A 13,853-nucleotide genomic window follows, 5' to 3' on the forward strand; every position below is an offset into this window, starting at 1 on the left:
GGTCCCTGAGATTCTATTCATTTTTTTTTCTAATCTATTTTCTCTGCTCTTCCAGTTGGGTAATTTCTATTGTTCTATCCTCTAGTTTGTGGATTCTTCTCTTTCTTGTTTATTCTGCTGTTGAGCCCATCCACTGAGATCTTCATTTTTGTTATTGTATTTGTCAAGAGCAGCCTCCTTATTGCCGGGTGATTGCAAGTTCCCCACTAGGCCTCCTCTGACACCACCCCAGTGGGTGTTCGGGCACCTTGTCACGTGGTGAGGGGGTACGTCTAGGCTCCCCATTTGGCCTTTGCTGGCCTGTGGAGGGTGGGGCCACAGTTTTTTTCTGTGATGTGTGGATGGACTAGAGCAGTTCGTGTCTAAAAGCTTTCTGTCTTGTTAGGCTACCTTTTTCTGGTCCTCTGGCTAGAGAGAGCAGGCTTTTGTTTGGGCTTTGTCTGTGCCCACTGGTGTTTCTGCCAGGGTTTTAATTTTACTTGTGAGAATAGGGGAAGGTCCATCTACTTGATCTTCCTGGAAATAGAAGTTCGTTTACTTTTGATAGCTATTGTCAAGTTGTCCTTTGTTACATGTGGTGCAAACATTATTTTCAGTTGTTTTTTTAATGGTGCATTTTGCTTTGCAGAACTATTTGATTTTTATATAGTTGAATATATTAATCCTTAAGAAAATGGACTCAGAGTTATGTAACATGTTTGGGAAGACCTTTCTCATACCAAGATTATGAAAAAGTCTCTCATTTTCTTCTATCAATAGCTTTGTTGGGGGTTAATTTTTTTTTTTCATTTAAATATGTGAACCATCTGGAATTTATTTTGGTATAAGTAGGAATAGAAATGTCCCTGCGCCGTTCCCACCACCCCCATGGCTACCTGCTTGTCCCAACTCCATTTACTGAATAATAAATATTTTCTGGTGTTAGGGAAATTCTTTAATTTGGTACATGCCTGTTTATAACAGTGTTCCTAATAGCCGAGTCCCGAAAAAAGCAGTCACAGAGTTGCAGGGGGTGTGCTGCGCACTGGAGTTGAGACCCCCTGCCCCTGTGGCTGTTGGTTGGTAATGGCCGGTGCTGTGAATTGGTGATACTGAAAGGTCAGCCAGCCCATCCACTGGGCTTCGGGGGACCTAGACTCTCGCAGGGTCGGAAGCCAGAGGTGCCGAGGCCGACAAGAGGGCGTCCAGAGCTGCCCTAGAAAGTGCTCCCGTGGGCAGAGCTCCGCCTCCTCAGTGGCCTGGTCACTCAGCCTTCCGTCCTGACACCCCCGCTGCCCGGGTGCCTGGGCTATGGAGCATCTGTGAAGCGGGGCGAGGGGAGGAGCCCTGGTCCATGTGCACTGCACCGTCCGCTCTACGACACGACCCGACTCCTGGCGGCTGCTTCCGCCTCCAGGTCCCGAGGAGGCCGGTGTGTAGACGCACTGAGCACAGCGAGTCAGAGGGGATGGGGAGGCAAGGGGTGGAGACGGGCTGGACCGATGCCGTCCTGTGGGACGTGTCCTGTCCACCCCTGCTGTGAGGCCGCCCCACACAGTCCTCCCGCCACTCCCTTCTTCCTGCTCCGGCTCCCGCTCGGTCAGGTGCAGCGTGCCTGCGGCCCGGACGGCAGGCCCGGGCGCCCAGCGGGAACTGGTCTGTCTCCACCACCCAGCGGGCCCCCAAGGCAGGATCAGCACTGCAGTCCTGGGGTTGGGCAGAGCGAGTCACACCTGATGCTGGTGAGTGATGCCAGAAGGGATCGTGACGGTGGCAGTGTGTCCCGCCCGGTTCCCTTTCCTGAGGAACAGTGACTCCAATTATGACCAAACCTCCTTTCTTGCTGTAACATTTCTTCTGCTTAAGAAATTGGTGCCAAAGCCAGGGGGCAGAGGGGGGTGGGTGAGGAGGATGCCCCCGCCCCGTCTAGGACGTGAGGCCCTCCACCGGCCCTCAGTCTCCTTTCCCAGTTTCAATGCAGTTTGGCCTGAGAAGCCCAAGTAGGAAGAAGCTGGGTTTTGGTCCTCTCTCCGCCATTAGCTGGCTGGCTAAGAGAAAATCATTTCCCTGTTCTGGGCCTTGGTTTCTTCATAAATACAGTTGGGTATTGGGTGAGAATCAATGCTTTTCTTGTAAAGCCCTTTAACAAATGGAATATTTCACAGAAACTCATGAGTAAGAGTGTGCAGAATTCGGCAGCTCAGGTTGAAGCAGGAGTGGGATGAGGGGCTCTGAGGATAGCTTGACACCACCGGACTAGATGGTTTCTAGGGGCCTCTCCAGCTGGCCCTGGGCAGGCGTTTTAACCTCTCTGAGCCTCGGTTTCCTTTTCTATAGAGACAGTACCCAGCTAGGTGTGAGGGCTGATGGGGCGGGTTGCCTGTAAAGCTGCCAGCAGGGTTTGGAACACGGGTGCTCCACCAACGACGGGGATGTCAGTGTTGTTTGTGCCTTTCCAACCCTCCTTTGAATAGCAGCCCAGGCACCACCCGCTCCGGTTCTTCGAGCACCGCATCCCTCCCAGTCCCCACAGCCCGAGACTGTCTGATGGGTCTCACGGTGTGGCTTTGGGCTGGTAGCTAGTTGTGTCTGTTTAAAACTTAACCTCCACAATCAAACTGAGTTCCTGAAGGGAGCCTCTCCTTCCGTAGCTCTCAATCCCCACACTGCCTTGTACACCGACATTCAATAAATATCTGTGGGTGAGCAGCCCAGGCCAGGATGTGGCCCCTGCTTGGTGTTCAGACCGAGGAGGGGCAGGTGAATTGCAGGGCCCCTGCACTGGAGCAGGGTTAATGATGACTAGAGAGGGCTGGACGGAGCGGAATCCCCAAACTTGTCCCAGCCAAACACAGCGGATCCTCGTTACCGCCCCGGAGCCGGCGGCTGGCCTGTGCCCGCACTTCTGCCGGAAAACAATCGAGAAACTTTCCAACTCAGACTCCACAAAGTAAGATTGGTTTCATGTCGCTTCTCATTTATTAATTCAGTTTGTTCTAAGTTGTACAGTTACGAAAATAACAAAACCAAAGCCGAAAGCCCAGGAATATTTACACTCTCTCTCGTGTAGTGAGGTCAGTCTATGTTGTTGCACAGATCGGTTATGTTTGGTACCACAAGATGTTTGTAATTTAGACAAAATTGGACAGATTAACAATTATATGTACAGTAAAATAAAAGGGGAAGTCATTCAAGTATCAAAATACAGAGACAAAGATTAAATAACATTTTATTACAATTCAGTCCCATTGCCACACCATTAGCAACACCACTTTGTGAACTGCGTCTGAGAGTCGTCCTGCAGGCCTGGGCATCACAACACAGGCCGAGGGCAGACCAGTCTGCTCAGCCCGAGACTTCTCCGGGGACTCCCCAGAGTCGAAGCTGGGGGCCCCGGGGGGATGCGAGCGTTGCAAATGCAGAGCCTGTCGGAGGGAAGCCCTGCTTGGAGTAGCTGCAAGCAGAAGGGCGGAGCAGAGAGCCTGTGGCCGGGCAGGTACTGACCTATCTATCTCAAGTCCCGCCTGAACGGCCTGCACAGTTCAGAACGGGGCTGCCACACTGCAGGGCTTGTGCTCACGTGCAGAAGCAGGGCTTCTCTCCACGTGAAGCCTGTCCTGGTGTTTGTTAAAATTTTTCTTTCTAGGGGAGGGAGAGTACCTGTCCCGGAGGAGGAGTAAAAAAGAAATATCTAGTCCCTTCCTTTCTTGGCTATTGAGAAATAAACCAAGCTCAAAACAAAATCCAGAGCCAGAGCAGATCAGCCAAGACTTTCCAACATGAAACACCCTGAATAAATAAAGAAGATATAGCAGCTTCAAGGGGAGGAGACACCTACCTATGACTTAAAAACAAAAAGACAGCTTGAGGAACTCATCGTAGTGTCTACAGTTTTCTTTATGGACCTACCACCCACCAAGAGAGGGCTGCTTAGAGGAGACCGGCCTTCCTCAGGAGGAAGAGGGCACAGCACTCGCACTGCAGCAGGAGCCACGGTTTACCCACCCAGCTTGGGGTTCCTCGTCCATACCTGGAAGGAAGTAGGGGCTGAATACTGCTCAGTGGAAGCCGACGGGCCCTGGAAGCAGCAGGACATGAAGTCAGACTTCCCGGTATCGAGGTCCTTGTTTAGTACCGAGAAGGGCAGGATCAGTGAGAGGGGGTGTGACTCCCCAGGCCTGCGGTGTGGACGGCTCAGCGGAAAGGAAACCCACAGGGCCCAGCCTCAGGTCAGCAGGAAGACGCGGCCCAGCTTTCCACTGCTGGCCGACCACAGGGCTGTGAAGGTGCGCCGGGGCGCTCCCTGCTCATTCACAGCCCCTGCCGGGAGAGAGAGAGGCGCTACTGAAGCCTGGACTACTGATCCTGGGACCAGATTGCGCTGTGCCAGCAAAGTGGAAGGTCTGCTCGCGGCCCCGTGGGAGGAAAGGCTCTGCTCTGGAAGGTGCTGGACGGGCAGCTGACCTGGCCCAGTCTCACAGGAACAGTCCCTCTGGCTCTGGCTCTGCCTCTACCTCCAGGAGGAGCAATGCAACCAATGGTGAAAAGCAAAGCCAGCCAGCAGGAGGGCTCAGGCAGCAGCAGCACCCGGACGCCAGCCTGCCCTGAAGGCCACACTCGGGGAGAATCAAACTGTCACCTGATTCAGCCTTCTCTACCCTTGGAGCCAGGGGGGAGCCCAGCAGCTGAAAGGATGACAATCAAACCGATAATTCAGAGAACCAAAGTGAGTCCTAATCACACAGACCTGATTAGACAAATCACAAATCAGCAGGCAGCCACCTCAGCCGACCTACCCATTAATGCCCAAAACAAAGAAAGCTGCTTCTTCTCCTTTCTGCCTCGACTCAGACAGTCTGAGGTCACCAGAGAGCCTGTGGCCAGGCAGCCCAGGGCAGCGCTCTGACCACCGCCGGGTCCGAGACGGAGGAGCAGCCCAGAGCTCGGGCACCGCGACCTGCTTGTGCATCTCCGCGTGGCCCCGGACCTTCACGTTTGGAACCCCAGAAGCCTCTGCTTTTGCCAGGCGCCTCTACGGGCTACCCCCAGCCCCAGGCGGGGACAAGAAGCCGTGTGGCTCAGAAGGAAGAGCAGCTGACTGGCGGGTCTGTCGAGCAGATTCAATTTACCCACTACCTTCTCTCAGAGCTGCCCAAGCACGCCAAGACCCCAGCCTGAGGACAGAGGCCTGCTGTCCTCTGACCCTATGGCCATTGTCTAAAGATTGGCAGTTTAACCTAGAGGGTTGAGCCAAGTGTTGAAAGTTCATTTTATAAAAAAATTTTTTTCTATTAACAAATGTTTTCGGGACAAGTCACTTCTTGGCCCTCTGGAGTTCCAGCCTCATCTGCTAGAGGCCTGGAGGGCTGCTCCGCAACCAGGGCAGGGCTCACTCGGCGAGACCTGGCGGTGGCAGGCCCAGACCATGCAGCCGCGAGGAGGTCCTACGGGCAGTAGTGGGGCCTGCGTCTTCAAAGCTGCAGCTGAGACGGTGGTGGCAGCGGCAGCGGCGGCGGCGGCGGGAGCCTGCGCTCCCCACGGCTGTTTCCGCAGCACAGTTGGTTCCTCGGTGGCTCAGCTTGGCAGAAGCAAACACAACGGGGGGGAGGAAAGGGTTAACCAAAGGGGCCTACACAAGGTGGAGGAAACGGAAAGGAAACACGGAAGCAGAACAGAAGGTCCCTTACAGCCTCCCCTGAGCACCCTCCGTGGCTCAGCGCATCTGCTTGGAAGGCACGAGGACAGGCAGGCAGGAGGACCCACCCCGGTTTGTCGACTTGGGTTTCAACTCATAAAGCAACCGCTGCAACTTACTGGCTCTCCTACTGGGCCACGCTACGTGCACAGTGCTTCTTCCCACGGAAACTGCGGCTCTCCTCTCCCGCCATCTAAGCTGACCTGTCCTCACACAAGAACGTGGGCCTTTTGAAAGCCTCAACTCCACCATCCCAGCTGCTGAACTGCTTTGAGGTGACGGACTCCTTCTCAGGAGTCAAGAGGCTGAGGGCGGTCGATCAGGGAAGGGACCGGGTGCCAGCTGACTATCTCTGGTCCCCACACCGTGGAGAAGCATCAGAAAGCTCCTGGAGGACAACGGATGTTGCTCGGCCCAGGTCCCTGTCCTTGAGCAGCTCCGTTCTGAGGGAAGAAGGTGCACGGTGTATGCAGGGCACTGGCCTCCCTCCTGCTGGCTCCTACAGGAAGGCCTTCCTCTTCCTCGAGCCAGACTCCAGAGCCAGCTGGGGACTCCCCGGCGAAGACGTGAGGAGCCATCCCATTCCTTGCAGTGCAAGACCCATCAGGACCAAGACACCTGCTGCGTGGAGCCAGCCTGTGGGTGTTCAGATGCTCAGAGCCCCATGCTTTGGAGTCAGGCATGTGCCCTAGGACCTGGCACAGACCCTGGGCCCTCACAGAAAGAGGTCTGACCCTGGTCAAGCCACATCGCTGAGCTGAGGGTCTCACAGGGGGAGGCCAGCACCTTAGAGCAGAGGACAGAGGGATGGGCCACAGGCCAGCTGTTAGCAGAGTGCAAGGGGATTCTGGCCCCATGTGGTCACAGTGGTTGGTTGTGTCAGGAAAGGTGCAGTTAGCTCTTGGCAACGGCACCCAGCCGTGGCTCGGAAGACGGGAGAGGAGAGCCAACAGGGAGCCCAGGCCGATCAGAGGGAGCAGCCTCCAGTGCCGTGTGGACTCTGCTTGGAGACTGCGCCCACCTCAGGATCCACAGTGCCCGCCCACTGAGGCCCTCTCGGTGCCCACCTCAAAGGCAACTTGCCCCCCCGCCAAGCTGTCCTCGCCCAAGGGGGGAATTCACAGTGTCCGGTGGTGTTAGGTGCGAGCTGAGAGTGTGCAGTGTCTAAAGCTGCCGCCCCGGGAGGAGAGGTCCCAGTGGGGGTGGGACCTTGGCGTCAGCAGCTGGAAGGAGAGTTGAGAAGAGCAGAAAGACGGACGGCAAGGCACATGAGACTAGTGGAGACGGGGTGGGTGCTTAGAAGATAGTGGTCTCATACTTGGTGCTGAGGCTCCGCTTAGAGTCTGGTTTGGGGTCCACAACCCAGGAGACGCTGGCATGGGACTGGGCATCTGGGTCCATATCAGGTGGTTCCAGCTGCTGAGGAAGAGGGTGAAGAGTCAGAGGGAGCGCTGCACCTGGGCCAGGGGTCAACAGGGCCCACTGTCCCCCGCCTCCCGGGCGTCAGTACCCCACGGGGGCAGCCCTGTTCTCCTCAGCCAAAGAGCAAGCTCCCTGGGGTGGGGTGGCAGAAGGGGCACCTTCCCTGGAGCATCATGGGAGGGCCGCCTCTGAGCTCTCCAGGGGCAACTTCTCCTGGGGGTTTCTTGGAGCTGCTCAGTTAAAGGAGCCTTGCCCTACCTGGGCATCGAGCACTAAGCCCCAAAGCTGTTCTCGGTGGCAGGAAGGGGGTAAGGGGTTTGGAAACCCCAAACCTCGGGTCCCTCTGGCAGGGACCCAGCGACCCTGGGCAAGACCACAGCGGGCACCCGCGAGCTCTGGAGAGGAGGACACACGGCAGAGAAACAGAGGCTACAGCACAGACAGGGATGGTGGGACGGCAGCTCAGGAAAGACGGGCATGCAGGCAGGGCCGGGGGCGGGCACCAGAGTCTCAAAGAGCTCACGGTCACTTTGGGGAGACTGACACACAGACAGCAGGAGGTGCAGAGACCTTGACTCCAGGACTAACAGACGGCAGCGGGAGGTAAGAAGGACGATGGGTGGGGCAGGTGTGACAGTAACAACAGCGACTATCAGGGGGCAGCAGCACCTGGGGTGCGGAGCAAAGCAGACACAGACACGGGGTGGCGTTACGGAGGCCGCCTCGCACAGGCCCATGTCCTGAGGGGCCGGCCACCTGAAGCGTGAGAAGACCCTCCTTGCGCCCGCTCCACCCTGAGCCCTCAAATCCCGGGGCCCACGTACTGCTGACTTCCTCATGCCGACCCGAGGCTTAGGCACCGGTTTGGAAGATTTTGTTTCGATCATCTCGGCAGCAGAGGCCCCCATCGGCCTGGACTTCTGGGCCTGTAGGGCCAGCTGATAGGCCACCTCGAACGCCTGCCCCAGCGTCAGGATGATCTCATAGGTCAGGTTCTGGGAGAAAACAGCACAACGTGAGAGATGGGATGGAGGAACCATTGCCTCTAACACCTGCCCTGGCCTCATGCGCCTGAGCACAGGCCCAGGCAGCATTGCACAGGTAACAAGAGTGCAGGGAATCTGCTGGAACGCTTGCTTTGAAAGCAGAAGTTTGTCCCGAGGTGACTGATACATTAGGGAACAATCTGAACAAAACACACATTTTGTGTTTCCTCATGTGTGATTTCATTGGAGAGAAACACGAGGCGAATGCAAAGACTCCCCTGCTGACCCCCGTTGCCTGGGAATACACAGCAAACGTGCCACCCCCACCTGGCAGCTCAACTTCCTATGGGACCCACCCCTGACAGTAACAATCAAGCGGCAGCTCTTCCCAGGGCCACCCGGCCCGCACCCTCCCCTCCATCCGTGCACCCCTCTGTCCTCTGTTCCTTCTCTTTCTTTCTCCCTCTGGCACACAGGCTGGCAGGAGGCACACGCTTCCACAAGCCGACTTCGGGTCCTTCTCAAGGCAGAGCGCCATGTTTATGTAGCATTTATGTATTTCTTAACCATTTACCATGGATAAAATGGTGTGGGTGTTCGTATTAGGTTCCTAAGGGCTGTGCCCCCTGCCTCATCTCCCCATGAGCCTTGGTGCTTCCCGTGTGGTTTCAGGGCGTGGTGCTCTCTAGGAGCACAGACGCCACGTTACAGCAGAACTGACTGATGCGGGAAGATGAGCTATAAGTAAGAGTACCAGGAAGGATGTGTCCTGGGAGGATTTCCTCATCTCACCTTCAGAACAACCCCATGAAGTCGGTTACACTCTATCCCCTTTGCGCAGACGAGGAGCCGGGGTCACACGGCTAGCTAGTGGCAGAGCCAGGAGGCTGCAAGCACAGAGCTCCCGGGCAAGGCCAGGAAGACCCTGGAACCAGCTACTCTCACGGGGGCAGCAGGGACCTGGACAAAGGCCCTGTCTCAGGGCAGCCACCATGGTCACTCATCCACTCCCTGTGGGCAGCACGTGTGACAGCTCCCCTCAGCCCAGCAGCGCCAGAACCCCGCCTAAGCTGGGATCTGGGGGAAGAAAACTTACTGTCCCCAAGAGGGAGGTGGAGGGCTTTTCAGGGAGATGGCCCAGCTGGAGGGCGGGAATTAGGATGGATGGTTGACCAAGAGCCCAGGGAGATGAAGCCTTGGCTGACCTGACAGACACGCAGCCGGAAGCAGGAAAGCCTCTGTCACTAGAACCCTGGACAAGCCCCTGTCGTCCTGCGTGCTTTAGTCTCAGTGCCAGATAAAGGGGGCTGGAGTGATGTTCATTCTTGAACAGACCTTTGCTAAGTGCCAGCCGGGTGCCAGGACCCACTGCACTGGGGCTGTCACAGCGCAGGACCCCCCCACCGTGCCCAGCTGCGGACTCCACCCACCACGTCCACCGTGCTGAAAACGTGGCAATAGTGGTGGCTGGTCTGCAGGTCCTTGGTGATGTAGGCGAAGGTACAGAGGTCCTCCGGGTCCTGGGCTGCACAGGAAATGTTCCGGATCTCGTGCTCTGCGATGACGTTCTGCGGGGAAAGCAGGGTCTGGAATTCCTGGGCTCCCTGAGGGCACACCCCAGTCCCTTCACCATTGCCACCTTCCTGTCCCATCCTAGCGTCAGCCAAACGCCACTTCCCCCATCTCTTCGGGGTGGGGGTGGCATCTCACCTTGTCTGATTTAGGGTTGGGGTCTCCACCCTTGACCATGGCAACTGAGGGGGCAAATGTTCACACCCAGCCCACTCTGCTCTCCAGGGTGGGGTCCCAAGCACAGGGCCTGGGGGTGTCCTATGCTCGCTAAGTGCATCACAGCGTTAAAGGCCCGTGAGCAGATAAGTGGCCAGTGGAGCCCATGCTGGGGAAGATAAGCTGTCCCTCGGGCGGGGCCCCGGGAACCAGGATACGTGGGTGCGTGAGAGACAAGTACCTGGGCTGGGGGGGATGGAGAGGGGTAGTGGGCTAGGGACCCTCTAGGGAAGATACCCAGCTGGCGGGGAGGGGGGGGTGTATGGGGAGGAAGGGCGCCCCCTCCCCCCTCAACAGCAGTTATGGGAAGCACACCTTGTTGGAGGCGTCGATGAACTTGACACCTTTGTAGGTGATGGACAGGATGATGGTGGGGATCTTCTTCATGTGCTCCGTGGATTTCTACAAGAAACGGGAGGCCTGTCAACTTACCTTCTCGGGGCTAGGCCCGGCCTCCCTCAGCCGCACGCAGTGTGGCAGGGCCCCCGTGGCTGCAGGTGGTGCCGCCATCTGCCGCCTTGCGTCCTAGCTGCCCCCACGGTAACCTACCCGCATCTTGGCACAGGCGTCTTGCGTGGATTCTGTCCCTCGCAGATCTTTGATCAACATGGAGCCCAGATACTGTGGGAGCGAGCAGTGGCCCGGCTTAGGAGTCCTGCGTTACCACACGGGGCCACCAGCCAATCTGGGACCACAGTCAGGGGGCTCCCTCTCCCAGTGACTCCCTTCCCCCATGCTGGCCGGGGAGTCCCCCTTCCCCCAGGTGCTGAGAGCGGCTGAGGAGTGGAGAACACCACGGGGTCCCTGGGTCCGGCCGGCACGGAAAGCAGGAGACCGGCCAGGCTGGGAGGGCAGAGGCTACTCACATTGGCTTCATAACCGCAGGACTCAAAGATGAGTTTCTCCGGCTGGTGTTGCCAACTCTGCACAGGGGCATAGGGGGCAGCCAGGCTTGGGGGCCGAAGGGTCAGCTTGGCCTCTCGGTGCTCTTCCTGCAGAACACGTGGGGTCACAGGTCAGCTCGCCTGCTCAAGGGGTTCCCAGGCTCCCTCCCGGGTTCCACCTCCGGGAGCTCCAGGCCGGATGCAGACAAGCCATTCCGATGCGCTGGGGCGGAGGTGAGGCCTGTCTATGCCAGAGAACTGGCGAAGAAGCAGGGACCTCAGCCGCCCGCCCGCCCGCGAGCAGCTCAGCAGGGAAGGCTCTGTGGTGTCTGAGATGAGTGTAGATCTGATCCTGGTGTGGGGAGTCGGGGAAGTATCCGTGGCCAGGGATGTACTTTACAGGGATCCTCGTGGCAGGAGCTGGGGTGTGGGGGAGGGGTGGGAGGCCACCGCGGGCCAGGTGCCAGGCAATGGGGTAATTAACTAGGCTGCTGGTGGAAGGAATGGGGAGGAGGGGAAAATTCAGGAAATTTATGACTTCCATTCCCAGCAATATGCAAATTCTCTCAATACAGAGCAACTAAAACTGGATGACGTGTTTTTTTGTTTTGTTTTTTTTTAAATTTATATATTTATTTATTTTTGGCTGTGTTGGGTCTTCGTTTCTGTGCAAGGGCTTTCTCTAGTTGCGGCGAGCGGGGGCCACTCTTCATCGCGGTGCGTGGGCCTCTCACTATCGCGGCCTCTCTTGTTGCGGAGCACAGGCTCCAGATGCGCAGGCTCAGTAGTTGTGGCTCACGGGCCCAGTTGCTCCGCGGCACGTGGGATCCTCCCAGACCAGGGCTCGAACCCGTGTCCCCTGCATTGGCAGGCGGATTCTCAACCACTGCACCACCAGGGAAGCCCCGACGTGCTTTTTAAATCTTGTAAAATTCATGGTCGTGCTTGTGGAAAGGTGAGGGGAATCCCCAGAGGCCAGAACCGAGAAGTGTGAGTCACGAGAGAAAAGGGAGGGAAGCTAGGGCTCACCCTGCGGGGATGAGAGACATCCGTTAATCTGTATCTAACAGGCCAAGACGGGGGACAAGACAAAAAGCCTGCGGTCTGTGCAAGGCAGGAGGGAGGACGGGCAAGTCGAATAAATGCGAGAGCCCTGAAAGCAGTGCCCTGAGCGGTGGGCTGGGAGCCCTGTCCTGCCAAGAGGAATGAGGGGACCCCGTCTGTGGCTCCCTCCCACCCACCTGGATCCTGAAGCGCTCCACCCGAGAGGGCGCTGCAGGGTCTTGGAGACTGTCGTGCCGCCTCCTGCCCGTGTCCCCAGAAGGCAGCAGCAGGTCAGCCGACCGGCCGGTGCAGGAGTCATTCTGGCTCAGGGGGGACGACGTCTGGGAGAGCAAGTCTTGGCACTGCAGCGGGGAGAAATCCAGGTGAGACTTGAGACTCATCAGGCCAGTCCTTAGGCTGTAGGTGTCAGCCAATCCTTGGGCTGTCAGGGCCCAGCTTGGGCAGGAGAATCAGTGAGGATGGGCACGAGCTGGAGGTCAGCACCCAGTGGGGAAACGGGCCGCTGGGCCCAGTGTGGGTACAGTCAAAGTGACCAGATTCTTCCAGCCAGGAAGCCCTGACAACCGGGTCCTGCAGGTGAGCACCTGGGTCACGAGAGCACCCTCTGGCCTGGAGCCCCAAGGGAAAAGGGGTGGTTGTAGGGCTGGGAAGCGATCTCTAGTTTATAAAATCGTCTGTCACAACTGATCGCAGGTCCTGGGGGCACGTGACCAAATCCAAAGGTCTTTCCTAAGAAAACATAGCACTGCCTGTTGGTACCCAGAGCCCTCACAGAGAGTATGAATCAGTCTTCAGTTTCCGTATCTGAATGTCAGCTGTGAGTCTGGTCCTCAGAACCAGCCTGGGCCCCAGCTTTCTCATGCGTAAGAGGAGGATAAAATAACGCCCACTTTGAGGCTGCCGTAAACGGGCTGAGGCTTGGAGCCCAGGGCCCACCCCACCCACCAGCAGCCGCACAACCTCATGGGTTTGGGGAGACTCATCCTGAACCGCAGGCTCACAGTCTAACCTGCTTTTCAGTCAGAGATTACCTGCCTTGAGCAACAAAGCATCTCTGAGGTTTTTAAAATCACAGGGATTTTCCTTCAGAAGATGGGGAGGGCCCAGGTCCCGCCGTGTGTGCCACGCTTTGAATCGGGTTCACGTCAGGCTGCCTGAGAGGGAGCTCCTCTGACCCACCCCTGCCCGCCACCCCGGGCACAGCTGAACTGGACGTTCAGACATGGCCCCAGCCGTCTGGGATTCGGATATTTGTTTTCCTACTTTTGCCAATATTTGGCCCCAACACTGGGAAGGGAGGGATCAGTTGCTCCTCGACTACGGAGGTGACGCTGTCTCTGAAGAATTCCCAAAGAATTCTCTTCAGTTCCTAACAACACACAGCACATACAAACATCCCTTCCCACCCGCCCCAACTCACTCTCAGCTGGGAAAACCGTGGGGGCTTCTGGGGCGGCTCCTCGTAGGGTCTGTCTGCCAGGGAGGCAATGATGCGCTTGCGATGGCCGAGCAGGTGCACCTTTAGGACCTGGGCAGGGGCGGGGAGAGGAAGGTCAGGCGGCAACTGGGCCCCCAGCCCCCAGCCCTCACCCCCACGGGCCATGCTGGCAGCCCAGGGACACTCACAGCAGAGCTGTACTCACGTTGACAAGCTCCAGCTCCCAGAGGTTCTTCACAGTGTCAATGGAGCTGTAGCCACTCGACAGGAAGGAATGGACGTAGTCCTGCAGGCCCAGGGAGTCCAGCCAGGAGGGCACTGACAGGGGGCTGTTCCCATCATAGCCCAGAGCCTTCACCTGTGGGGCGAGGGCAGGAGGCGGGACTAACATCTCAGCACTTGGGACGAGGGCCCTGGGGACCATGGGGACCACAGGGACGCAGGCCGGTTCACTCAGACCACACCAGAGGCTGAGGCTGAGGCTGAGGCTGGGGTAGGTATGGGACAGCTCCTGAGGACCAACGAGGGGCCTGTGTCCTTAGCATCCCCGAGTCGCTCCACTCACACAGCCTTCTCTACCTCAGCTCTGGTCTCGG

At 57.4% G+C, this 13,853-nt stretch overlaps 1 protein-coding gene across 9 annotated transcripts in view; it reads right to left on the bottom strand.

The window, feature by feature from the left end:
* Nucleotides 1-2,943: 2,943 nt before the first annotated feature.
* Nucleotides 2,944-13,853, bottom strand: part of ANKS1A (ankyrin repeat and sterile alpha motif domain containing 1A) — a 186,001-nt gene continuing 175,091 nt past the window's right edge. For 2 of the 9 annotated variants that reach the window (XM_061196357.1, XM_061196355.1), the window contains 10 exons: nt 13,463-13,615; nt 13,240-13,347; nt 11,996-12,160; nt 10,737-10,862; nt 10,420-10,491; nt 10,186-10,272; nt 9,513-9,650; nt 7,921-8,091; nt 6,993-7,093; nt 5,580-6,117 (listed from right to left, as the gene is read on the bottom strand). In XM_061196357.1, coding sequence (XP_061052340.1) covers nt 6,021-6,117; nt 6,993-7,093; nt 7,921-8,091; nt 9,513-9,650; nt 10,186-10,272; nt 10,420-10,491; nt 10,737-10,862; nt 11,996-12,160; nt 13,240-13,347; nt 13,463-13,615 — 1,218 coding nt within the window. In that variant the 3' untranslated portion in view covers nt 5,580-6,020. Of the gene's footprint in view, nt 5,558-5,578; nt 6,118-6,970; nt 7,094-7,920; nt 8,092-9,512; nt 9,651-10,185; nt 10,273-10,419; nt 10,492-10,736; nt 10,863-11,995; nt 12,161-13,239; nt 13,348-13,462; nt 13,616-13,853 lie in introns of those variants that run through there. The other 7 variants (XM_061196363.1, XM_061196360.1, XM_061196361.1 and 4 more) reach the window with 5 other exon arrangements.

This window comes from Eubalaena glacialis, chromosome 7 (genome assembly GCF_028564815.1).
Source record: "Eubalaena glacialis isolate mEubGla1 chromosome 7, mEubGla1.1.hap2.+ XY, whole genome shotgun sequence".
Taxonomy (NCBI): domain Eukaryota; kingdom Metazoa; phylum Chordata; class Mammalia; order Artiodactyla; family Balaenidae; genus Eubalaena; species Eubalaena glacialis.